At 31.7% G+C, this 13,243-nt stretch overlaps 1 protein-coding gene across 1 annotated transcript; it reads right to left on the bottom strand.

Annotated features, from left to right (window-relative positions):
- Nucleotides 1-350: 350 nt before the first annotated feature.
- LOC107839774 (agamous-like MADS-box protein AGL15) lies at nucleotides 351-6,725 on the bottom strand. The gene is made up of 8 exons (XM_016683407.2): nucleotides 6,263-6,725; nucleotides 4,168-4,243; nucleotides 2,206-2,312; nucleotides 2,013-2,112; nucleotides 1,802-1,843; nucleotides 1,622-1,663; nucleotides 1,326-1,507; nucleotides 351-762 (listed from the first exon to the last, which is right to left on the bottom strand). The coding sequence occupies exons 1-8, from the start codon at nucleotides 6,442-6,444 to the stop codon at nucleotides 678-680; spliced, it is 816 nt and encodes a 271-aa protein (XP_016538893.1). The 5' UTR covers nucleotides 6,445-6,725; the 3' UTR covers nucleotides 351-677.
- Nucleotides 6,726-13,243: the final 6,518 nt, after the last annotated feature.

Consider the following 13,243-nt stretch of genomic DNA (forward strand, 5'->3'; position numbering starts at 1 on the left):
GGATTAACTTTGATATCAAGTGAAGCTTTACAAGTGTTGTTTGGTCTTATATCATCTTTATGTAACTAACTGGTATTTGAAATTCACTGACCTGACTAAAGGATTCAGATTCACGCTGTGTAAGGCTCACACCAAAAGGATCAGTGAAAGAATTGTATTCATCCCACTACCCTCTCCTCGATGGTAAATACTGTTCTGTGTTTTGGGGCGCAGAGTTCTTTACTTGTATCCCATTAGGGTCTGGAATACCTTGATGGAAAACAAAAAGAATGAGATGACAGCAGATTTTATCTTTCATCCCTAGTGAATGACAACATTGTGAAATGTGCACAAGAAAGAAAAAGACTATGTATGACCAAGAACATCCATTTCATTAACTGAAAAACCACAGCATGAGAGGGAGATGTGAATGGATCTAGGCACCAAAATCAGTAAAAATGGAGACTGGACTCTTCTATTCTCCATCTTTAAACACCCTGTCAAAAGATATTGTCCAAAATCAAAATTTAACCAGCATGTTCATCTAGCTTAAGCCATCTAAGAGATCATTAAGTCCTTAACAAAATCACTGGTCCAGATGAACCTGTTTTTTAACATGAAAACTGATTCAATATCAGTTGACCTGAAATACAGCCTAACAAGTAATAAAGGAGGGGACGAGTCCCGAAAGACAATAGTCACTTTGAGCCGACTTGATTCTCTGAGTTGCTTGAAGGAGATTCCTGCTCAGGTTTCTTTCGCTTTCGACCAATAGTTGGAAGCCTAAGTAACACATAATGCAAAGGACCATCAGAATCAATTGTGCAGCCAGAAAGTATACATAAATGCCAAGAATTTTGTTAATAGGACTCCTGCAAAACTTAGTTACTACTCCCTCCGTCCCATTTTACCCGTCCCAAATTGGGATGACACAACTATTAAGAAAATAATGATTGGTAATGTAACTTTACCATTTTGCCCCTCTTAATTGTGTCTTGTTGTTAGTTCCAAATTGATGGATGACTAATACCAAAACACTATTTATATTTTTAATGGTACTCCTCTTTGAGATATTTTTCAAGAATGCTAATAACAAGGAGTAATCAATTACACTAAGGGTATAATGGGAAAAAAATTGTCTTGTCTTGATAAGTAAAAAATGACAAGTAAAATGGGACATCAACTTAGGAAATTTGGGACGGGTAAAATGGGACGGAGGGAGTATGTTTTTAAGTTGGATCTTTTAACTGTGACAACACATGTGATGTGTTTAGCCAGCAAAACATTACACAAGAAGCAAGAAAATAAATTAACACCAAGAAGATTATCAATAATAATAATAATACCCCAATTGCAAGGTGGTGTTGGAATCTTCATTGTCTACTCCATCTTCACATGCTGTGTCCGAGTCCAGACTCTCCTCACTCTCTTTTAAAATTGGATACTTCTTTTCCAATGGATGATGGTATTCAAGATAGGCTGTCGGTAAACACGAATTTACAGGATATAACCCTCGGAGCTCTTCTACCTGCAGTTCATGAGATGGCAAAAGCAGTTGTGTCAGAAAGGAACAGCCCTGAAACATAAATGGGGGGAGTTATTGGCTGCAAGTGATTGAAACAAAAAAGAAGGCTTCTCTTGCCTGTCTACGTAAGGTCTCACACTCCAGTGCAGACCTTTCCTCCTTGATAGGCATCACCCAAGAAGAAGAGTCAGAAAAACAAGAGTCAAAAAAGTTCATCCTGTACTTCTAATCTTTCTATCGTTGGGCAAAAAAAGATAGTGTATATAGTTCACATTTCAACTTTATGGTGTAGTTTACCTGTTTCCTTGAATGCTCAAGTTGCTGTATCAGCAATTCCTCCTACAATGTAGAATACCACAGTTCAGATTTCCAAGATTCAACAAATAGATACATTCCAGAAGAAACCGGGGGAGGAAGGGAAGAGACAACTTTTGGGGATGGATGGGGTGGGGGCAGCTGTTTACATCTTGCGGCACTAACAAGTGAATAATGAAAGCAAACTTCACACCTTCCTCTCCTTTATAGCTAATAATCCTTCATTCAGCTGATGTTCAAGCAGCCGTAGTTCATTCAAACCCATACCATTAAGGTCCTTGCCTAACAACCGCCTGAAATAAGAGTCAATCATATATATGAATTTAAACCATGTTCAAATTCTAAATAACCTTGAATAATGATTCTCATAATTAATAGAACCATACAGCTGTTTTGTCTTGAGCTTTGCAAGTTCATCTTTAAGACTGTCGACCTCTTTCTGTTCCTGCTTCAGGAAATGCGTCTGCTGCTGCGACTGTGGCTGCTCATTGCCCTTGTTCAAGGAAAAAGTAAAAGAGAAATTCAGAAACCTCAACTGAGAGGACCATAGCCATTAATACGGGACTGTTTTAGACACGATTAAGTATTCAGACTCTCACCACACCCCTCCACCATGGTAGAAACAAATACATGCATCTATTTGTGCATATCAGTGTGTATAAGTCACAAGGTAGTAAGAATTCTAAATGCAAAAACAATCACTTTTTGTAAAAAAATTCACTCCGTACAGATCATACATCAAGGTAAAGTTATATCCCGGACAAAATGAGTTATCACACGTGCCTGTCAGATAATGCAAAAACTCCGGAAGTTTTGAAATCATTTGGCAAGATTCATTTCCATGTAAATTAATTTAAATGAAGCTTTTTCCAGAAATATTATCTCTTCAAGAAGAGACGAAGGGCTGTGGTGAGACTGTTGGCCAACTCATCAAATCACACTTGTAATTCATTGTCACTCTGGATATAGAAAATTCAAGTGATTACAAATTTACGGCTTTCTATCTACAGCAAAGACTACCTAGGTTCAAACAAATGCAATACACTTGTCATTAATGACAAGTATTACCTTGACGATGATGAGACATCACCTCAAAAGGAAAAACAAAAACAATCCAATTACCATCAGTTATCACAAATAATTAACAATAAAAATTTTCCAGACTGAAGATGGATAATCGAATTTTTAACACCACAACTTCTTGACCAACGTTATCTTGTCCTTTATTGCATCTTCTCCTTCAATAGTGTGAAATTTCCATAGATATTGCATAAAGATGTAAAAACCAGACAACTGAAGTTCATATATTTTGACTTCTTCAAGGACAAACATGCCGAACTACCTGATTCCAGTCTCCAGCTCATATATTTGCATTAAAAAACAAAAGCAGAAAACACAAATGTCATACTTTCTAAATAGTGATTCATACTGATATATTAGTTTATCAGAAAGGTGGAACTTTATTGATGTATTCCAGCAAGAATTAACTACTGATCCAACCAAATAACAGTAGCTCTGTATAATTGACGCGTTCAAATCTAGACTTTTAATCTCATTAATAATGCTCAATCACCAGATATTAGCCAAAACAAAGTCTGCAGACATCTTTTTAATTCACAACAAGAAATCCAAGCAGATGTAGAGATCTTCTTATATTACACTGAGAGACAATTAAACGGGAAAATATGGGACATGCTATTGTCCACCGATTGACCTTAAAGACACAATAGTATCGAGGTAAGGAAAAGTTTTTGAGTGCTGCAAAATTGCCATCAGTTTCATTCTTTGAGCACTGAGAGAAAGGAAGCAGAAAACCTCCTGGATAACTAATAATGAAGTGAAGAAATATAAGAGACTATTACACCAAAAATCCTACTAAGGATATCCATGTTCCACTAAACACAAAAAGAAAGAAAACAATTGAGGAAATTACAGAAAATTATGTAGCCTTTGAATATGAACAATAAATCTCAAGAATCATGCATTTGGAGAAATGCTTCCTCCTCATACAATAATGCAAACAGATAAGACCTCCAACATGTGCTTGTTTTAACATTTTCTTCTAGAAGTTGCAGAAAACCCAGCCACCTATCCTTCCCCTGGAAAAGAACTCTCTGATATTGTACAGTTGATCAAAAAGCATGATTACACCAAAACCAAAAAAGAAATCAAAGTGAAAATGCTCTTTATTGGCAATAGTTCTTGTTAATGTGCTTATATAAGAAAAAAGTACACCTCTGTGGATAGAATTGAGAGCGACAAAACTCAGAATATTCATTCTAAGAACGGTTCGTATACATATTTGTTATAGAAAGTCATAATCATACTCAAGGGTGAAGATTGCCTACCTCTGACTTCTTTTCGACAGCAGAACTCTCTGTTGAGGATACACATCTGTTGTATCTCGAAAGTGTCTGTTTCATGCTGCATTTGAACAAAAATTAGTGTAACATATTACAGATAAGTGATCACAATTAATAACAGTCACATCTTCCGTAATAAAAGCAAAGCTTTAATAACTGTCTGGCCCCTCCTGTGGGTTCATTCGTTTATAGTGTTACTAGTGCCCAATAAAATCACAAGAGTAGCACATTCAATTTCTTGATTCCCCATTCCCATAAATCCAACAAATAAAAGTACAGAACACTAATACAACCGAGCTACTATTTCAAAAGTATTTTGGACAACTAATTTGAGGTTCAGTGAGTACAGAGCGCAGATAGCATCTTATACTCAGGTAAGTAAAAGACTGGAAGGAAAAGCCTCTGACTCTCTGATCTGGGGTATAAATATCTCTTTCCATCTGTGTGGGTGTATAAGCAATTGAGACTGTTGAATGTTCCTGCTACTACTTACGGACAAACCAGGCATTAATATATTGCATTTCCAGCCTAATATACCTCTTTGCCTACAATAATCCAATATGCATGTGAAAAAAACTAAAATTCTATGCCTTTTATCCCTTTCTGTGAAGGAAAGAACAACATAGGTTAGTCCCAAGTTTTGCTGTAATACCATGGCACAATCAACTCTTCCTAAGGAGCTTAGCGAACAATAGCCAGTCCTGAACCCAATAAAGAAAGCGCGTAACATGGTCGATAGTCGACATATAAATAGCTTAACCTCAATAAATGCTCTATACAACTTATAATGATGCATAAAGCCAACCCAGTTTGGAGTTTAGGTGCACTTGATCACTGTGTTACAATCACAGTCACATGGAACTTAGAAAATTCAGAGTCTAATAGATACAACATCAATGCCAAATTCCAGAGTGACTTTCTTTTCCTTTTCTTTGGTATAAAAGCACCTTCTTGAAGGAATCCCTGACTCAATGTAATATGACCACCATGAACCTAAGTAAACAGTACATTCGGCATAAAATGTATGGAAATGAGAGGGGACAACTAATCAGAAGAAAGTATGAACATTAAACTATGTGAGAAACTTCCAGTTCATTATTCTAGTTCAGTTGCCTCTAAAAATCAAAAAGAGAAGGGGTAAGGATAACATCATCTGAAATCTATAACAATAGAGGAAGTAATAACGGATTTTGTTCTGATGAGCCTGTTAACTCAATATTGAGAAATTAATAAACTAACTCATAAGTCAAGAAAAAAGAAAACAGATTATGCAAAAATTGCATATGCCTACCTACATGATAATTTTATCTTATCCTGAGCAGCATTGCACTCGAGACAATCAGAAACCAAACGAAAACTCAGGAATAGGAAAACGCAAGAAAAAATTCATCTAGTGATTCTCAATAAAAAGTATTATCAGCATTTTAAGAAGAAACAATCTTTTTCTTTTGGATAACCATGGTATCCGACATCTTACACACACCTCGACTAATACCTGCCACCTTTCACCAGCAATAGGTACCACTAAAGCTAGAACAAGTGTAAGAAATCACCTAGTGATTGGTCATTGTTGAAATTTGAACCTAAGACCTCACGATGTTCAACCTCATTTCATTAACCACTAGGTCAAACCCACCGGTGCTAAAGAAACAACTTTTTATTGCAGCAAAATTGGAAATTCTGTAACAGATACACAAATGGCAATACTCCACCAACCAAAAATCAAATGTGTGAATTCAAAAACTTAAACAGTTTCATGGAAGCATCAAAACAACCTAAAAATTAGGCATCCAAAATTCATGTTTTCTCAATGGAAGCATGCATACACACAGGGAAAAGAGAAAAAAGCCCAAATCTTTCTACGGTAGTATTCTTACAAAAAAAAAAAAAAGTGAAATCCACACTCTAGGTCACAAAATCAAAATCAATTGCTGCTCCGATATAAACAAGAAACAGTAACAACCACATGCAAACCACCTACACAAAAACAAAAAATCCCCAAAATCAAATCTGATTAGATAGATACATGCAACAACTAAAAAAAACCCAAAATTTAAAATCGAAAAAAGTGATCACATACCTAGTACTAGAAAACTCAAAAAGCTTGCCAGTACTTGAGAAAATAATAACAGCAACTTCAGAATCACAAAGAACAGAGAGCTCGCTTGCTTTCTTCAACAATCCAGCACGCCTTTTCGAGAATGTGACTTGTCTATTATTTACATTCTCAATCAATTTTATATCAATTTTCCCTCTACCCATCTTCTTCTTTCTCCACAAAATTCAAATTAAATATTAATCTTGATGATAAATCCTCCCCCCTCCTTATATATATATATATATATATCTTTTACAGAAAAAGAAGAAGGAGAAATAGGGAAGAGGGGTTTTGTTGAAAGGGGGGAAAGATAGAGTTGCTAAAAGGAGAAAGTAAAAAAAAAAAAAAAAGAGAAGATAGAGAGACGTGAAGTCCCCAAATGGCGAATTACTGGAAACGGCAAACTTGCATGGCCAATTCTATGCTTTGCATGACTCTCCCTTTTTTTTCGATTTCTTTTTTTTTGGACACATTTACTCTTATTGGCTACTCTTTTGGGCTCCACACTTTCCTTTTTATTTTTTTTTATTTTTTTTTATATATATATAAATACTTCTACTAATAGTGTTACTTCTCTCATCCCTTCTTTTTACTCAAAATAGATTTTTCTAATATTGGAATACTCTTTTTTTTTTAGTAGTTGTTCGGATATTAAAATAATAAAATTTCATTCTATTTAAAATTAGAGTTAAAGTTGTGTTTTAACTGTAATTTTTTATAAAGAATGTTTAAAATTTAAATGTATTTATACTCTCAATTTTTAATATCTCAATAAATCACCCAACTTGCTTAATTTAGCTCAAATATACTACTCGCTTCGTTTCAAAATAGTCGACACTCTTTCTAAAAATATTTATTTTAATTTTGTTATATTTTTATGAAATCAAGAGGTTTTTGTTATGTTCTTCTAATACACTACCCTTTTCATTACTCTCTCCATTTACTTCTACTTGTCACATTTTGACTTCACACATCCATTAAGAAAATAATATTAACATGACTATTTTTATCATAATATATCTATTAACTAATGTTTATTATTGTGTGTGTTGAAAATAATTTGGAGAATAGACAACTGGTGTTAAGAGTAAAACAGAAAAAAATTATTTTTTCTTGATATATAAAAAATAACAAGTAAAAAATGAAAGCCCAATTAAAAAATAAATGACTAAAAAAATAAATGAATGGAGTAAATAACTAAATAAAATGTATATATATACTCTAATTTATATTTTCAAAGTATAACTAATAAGACTAATTTAAAAAACAAAATTCGTAATAAATTTTTCTTAAAAAAGTATTAAGTCAATAAAGATTAATTATTTTGAAACGGAGAAAGTATTAAATTTACTCTAAACAATAAGTATCTTAAAAGTGAATACAAATTACAATATGTAAACTGAACGAGTTGAAGTACTTATCGTCTAAGAAAATCAAGAAGAAATAGTTCTATATCTTTTTTAAAGTTTCTCTATCATGACTGCTATATATATTTACACTAGATATCAGAGCCCGTGCTCACACAGGTCCAATGTGCTACTTTTTAAATATTATATATTATTTTTTTTGTTTTAAAAAGAATGACCTACTTTGACTTGTCATAAATTTTAAGAAAATAAAGAAGATTTTTAAATCTTGTGGCTTTAAATTAAAGTGTTGTCAAATGTACCAAAATGCCCTTTAATCTTATGGTCATAAACATGTCAAGTGAAAAGTTGAAATTAAAGTATTGCCAAAAAATGAAAGAGGTTAGTCTTTTTTAAATGAATTAAAAAGGAAAGTATTTCATTCTTTTTGAAATGGAGGGAGTCTTTTTTTATCTCAATTTATATGTTGCTAATGAAATATTTGAGAAATCCAATCAGATTTGTTATATATAGTTTTTAATATTTTTAGTTGTTAATTATATTATGATTCATACGACTTTCTACGTAAGTTTCAAGTAATATTCTTTTATCCTAATTAAAATGACTCGATAACTATTATAATCTATAATACTTTTTCGACGTTGTAATTTACTATTTTAAACTGTTTACTATTGTAATTTATAATACCTTTCTTGTTCAAACTTTTGTGGTATTGATAATGAATTTAGACTTTAAAAATAATATTAATTTATAATTATTGTAATTTATAATATTTTTCGATTTCAATTTAAGCGACACTGATATAATTCCAACAGTAACCAAATATCACGATTGAAATAGCTAAACTGACACATCTTAAATGGCTTATAATAACTAATTAAACGTGATATAACAAAATTGCTATAAAAATACTTGTGAAAAAAATTAAGTGAGCCTCACATAAGATGTCAAATTAATTTAAAACATCAAGACTATCAATTTTTAAATATTTAAATGACTCATAATAATTAATTATATGTGATATAGTAAAATTACAGTTAAAGCAGTTGAAACAGTCATATCATAAATGTCTATTTTACTTTATAAATATTTATTGTATTTTTTATTAAATATTATTAATTTTTTAATAAGTAAATATCCTATAATAGTTAATTAAGGATGATATAGTAAAATCACGGAGCAAACAAGCAGGTGAAAAGCAGGAATGTCGAATGCCAGCTGCCTGCTTCCAGCCACCCACTCACTCTTAGATATAGTAAGAACTAGGTATCAAGGATTTCATGTTAGCATATGTTATTTTTTATTTCAATTTATGTGACATAAATAAAATTTAGATAATTAATTATATTTTTAAAATATTTTTTATATTTTTTAAGTTGTTAGCTATTGTAATTTATAATACTCTCCTTGTTCAAACTTTTTTGTCATTGATATATAGTTAATTATATTTTAAAAACAATTTAAGTTTTTTAATTATTGTGATTTATAATATTTTTTCTTCTATTTCAATTTAAGCGACAGTGATATAATTTCGAGAGTCAACCAAATATCACGATTGAAGTAGCGAAACAGAAATATTTTAAGTGACTCATACTAACTTATTAGAAGTGATATAACAAAATTGTTATAAATATACTTGTGAAAATAATTTAAGTGAACATCATATAAGATGTCAAATTAATTTAAAATATCAAGAATTAATTTATCATTTTATGTCAATTTTATCCTTTTTATTAGATATTATTAATTTTTTAATACTTAAATAACTTATAATAATTAATTAGGCTGATATAATAAAATTACGGTTGAAGCAACTAAAATAAACATGTCACAAATGACTATTATACTTTTTTCATTAAATATTATTAATTTTTTAATATATAAAATAATATATAATAATTAATTAAAAGTGGTATGATAAAATTACGAAACAAGGAGAAAATTGAAAAGAGGCAAGAAAACCGTGTGAACTAAGAAGATTGAAAGGTTAAAAAATAAACGTAACTAGTAAATGCTTAACTCTTTATTACTCCTATATTTTTTTCTAGAAAGTTTGAACAAACTAAACTAAAAGGGAAATAGTACATATTTCCCGAAAAGGGAGTATCTATTTATATCTTTCATTTCCCCCCAAAGAGGAGTATTTATTCAGTATGTGGTTTTGGGAAATATTGTTTGATAAGATCTGATGATGTATGGAAAAAAGGGTAAATATATAAGTTAACTTACTATTTTTATGGTTTAGAATTCTTCTTGCCCTTCTTATTCTTTTTTTTTTTATTGCTATGTTAGAACTCTACTAAGTACTTATTTCGTCAATTTGTTCAACTGATTTTAAAATTATTCCTACATATAAATTTATCGTCTTTATACTTCCTTTATTTGGTTCCTCCTATTACATAGTTAGACTCAAGAATAAGGCCGGTAAACCTTTGTATTAGGCACTAAATAATAATAAATATTTTAAAACTTTGAAAGAACTACTCAATTTTTTTTATAGTAATAAATAATATTTTTACAATAACATTCAAAATAATGTATTAAAAAAATACATGATTAGCATTTTATTAACTTGAATCAATCTTTACTATTATAAAGAATAATATTTTTATGTGAAATACATTACTACAATAAAAATAACAATTATGAAAACAAAAAAAAGTCAGACTGATTTTTAAATATTGCGTAAATGAATAATTTGAGTACTTCGAATTAAAATTTGACTTTGAATCACTAATTTATTGAGATGTCCTTACTATTATATTAGAGATCGAATGACATGCGTTCGTGCAAAATAAAAGAAGGGTGTTCTTACGAAAAAAAGTGTTAACAATTTTTTTTTCGATTTCTTTTTTGACACATTTACTCTTATTGGCTAGTCTTTTTGGGGCCATATCTTTCGTTTTTTATATAAATAAGTTTTTTCTTATAGCGGTATTACTAATCTTGAAAAAAAATGAAACGGATTAGATAAAGAAAATCCTCTCCCTTCTCTCTACTGCCTTGTTCTTCTTATAACCTTATTAAACTTTTTATTTTTAAAAAGGTTGTACACCATAAAATTTAAAAATTGATTAAATTATTCTAAAAATATTATTTGTAACATAATTTTTTATTAAATTTAAAATATATAGTTATACTCTTTTAGTATTTTCAATTGTTTTAAATTTTTTAGTTCCTTTATAATAGAAATTAATTATCTTTCACACTTTTCTCTCATTTCGTTTCTTTGTTTATTAAAAGAATTCTTAATTATATATTCATGTGACATTGAATTTGTAGTGAATTAGAAAAAGTATCAAACTAAGTAGATGAAAAGTATACTCCTACATAATGAAAGAAGTATTTTTCTACATATACAAAATGACTATATGTTTTTCAAAATTTTCTTCCAAATTATTTTCAAGTAGTTTATTAAAGAGGGAGGTCTTTTCATATACAATTTGAGAGTATTTTAATATTTTATTATAAAAAATAGCTTGAAACAAAATTTATAATCTTTTTGATTGAATAATTGCCAACTTTACAGCAATTGAAACTTAAAACTTGTTAAAATGATATTAATTTGAAATAGTATAACAATTGTAGATTATCTTGAGAATTTTCTTTTAGGTTATATGGCTAAGGTGAGAAGTGAGGAGTAGTGCATATTAAAGAAGAAAGAAAAGATTGAATAAAGAGATAGGTTGGATTATGAATTTATATTGTGAAATTAATACAATATCCTTGGCCGTCCTCCAACTCACCCTTCTATATAATAAAAAAAATAAATGTGTTTGGCATGAAGATAAATATTTTTCTAAAAAATAAGATGATTTCTTACTTATTTTTAGTGCTTGGTAAGTAAACTAAAAAATGTTCAAGAACATTTATATGTAATTTAGTAAAAAAAATAGAAGTGGGAGCGGATAGTGTGGAGCCTGGGGGTGGGAAGGGGTAGGGGTTGGGGTTGGATGACGTTGGGTGGGTCGGAGTTTACAATAAACAAAAAAGGTCACTTGCGGAACTTGTTTCCCTCTTTCCATTAAGGAAGTCATTTTTCTCATTAAGGATTTTTTTTCTAGGAAAAAATATTTTTCACAAATTTGCCAACCAAATATGAAAAAAAAGAATATTTTCAGAAAAGATATTTCCCACCTTACCAAACACACATATAATTTTGGGGGATTTGGAGCATTCCGAGAGGTTTCACGACTATGATTATTGTAGACGCATTAAGGTTGAGGAGGTTATTCGTAGGGTGCATAAGGATAGAGCGACAGGGCTAGATGCGATTCTGGTGGATTTTTGAAAGTACACAGGAAGGGCACATATGAAGTAGTTGACTCGATTGTTTAACATAATTTTCAAGACGACGAAGATGCCTGGAGTTTGGAGGTGGAGTACTAGTACGATGATTCCGTTGTATAAGAACAATGTTGACATTCAGGATTCTAACAGTTATAGAGGTATAATTGTTGAGTAACACTATAAAGGTTTAGGAGAGGGTGGTAGAATTGAGGTTGCGAAGGATTGTTACTATTTTTGAAAATCAGTTTAGATTTATGTTAGGAAGCTCGACTACTGAAGCTGTCCATCTTAGTAGGAGACTTGTGAAACAGTATAGGAAAAGGAGGAAGAACTTGCACATGGTGTTTATTGACTTAGAGAAGGCCTATAATAGAGTTTCCAAGGAGGTTTTGTGGAGGTGTTTAGAGGCTAAAGGAGTACTATGGTGTATGCTAGGGCGATTAAGGATATGTACAACGGAGCCAAGATTTGGGTTAGGACTAGGGAGGGGACTCAGAGCACTTTCCTATCTTGATGGGGTTACACCAAAGATTGACGCTTATTCCATTTCTTTTTACCTTGGCGATGGATGTCTTAACGCGGTAAATTCAAGGTAAGGTGTCATACTATTTGTTTTTGCGGACGATGTAGTCTTGATTGATAAGACACATTGTGGAGTTAATGCTAATTTGGAGGTTTAGAGGCAAATCCTTGAGTCTAAAAGGGTTTAGGTTGAGTAGGTCCAAAATAGAATATTTGGAGTGTACGTTCAGCAGATGTCTCATGAGTCCGAGGTGATTATTAAGCTTGATACTCATTTCATCCATAAGAGAGATAGTTTCTAGTATTTAGGGTCTATAATTAACGGGAATGAATAGATTGGCAAAGATGCCATTTATCGGATAGGGGTAGGGTATATGAAATGGAGGCTCGTCTCTGAAATCGTGTGTGACAAAAAGGTACCTCCTAAACTTAAAAGGCAAGTTCTACAGAGTGCTGGTTAGTCCGACTTTGTTGTATGGGGCAGAGTGTTGGCTTGCCTAGAATCCCTACATCCAGAAGGTGAAGATGACGGAGATAAGAATGCTTTGGTGGATGCATGAGTGTACTAAGAAAGATAGGATTAGTAATGAAGATATTCAAGATAAGGTGGGAGTGGCTTCGGTGGAAGCTAAGACGAGGAAAGTGAGATTGAGATGGTTCGGTCATGTGATGAGGAGGGGCACAGATGCCCTAGTGCGAAGGTGTGAGAAGTTTTCTAGGGATGATTCAAGCTAGATAGAGGTAGACTCAAGAAGTATTGGAATAAGGTGATTAGACATGACAT

Source organism: Capsicum annuum, unplaced genomic scaffold (assembly GCF_002878395.1).
Source record: "Capsicum annuum cultivar UCD-10X-F1 unplaced genomic scaffold, UCD10Xv1.1 ctg4767, whole genome shotgun sequence".
Classification (NCBI taxonomy): Eukaryota; Viridiplantae; Streptophyta; class Magnoliopsida; order Solanales; family Solanaceae; genus Capsicum; species Capsicum annuum.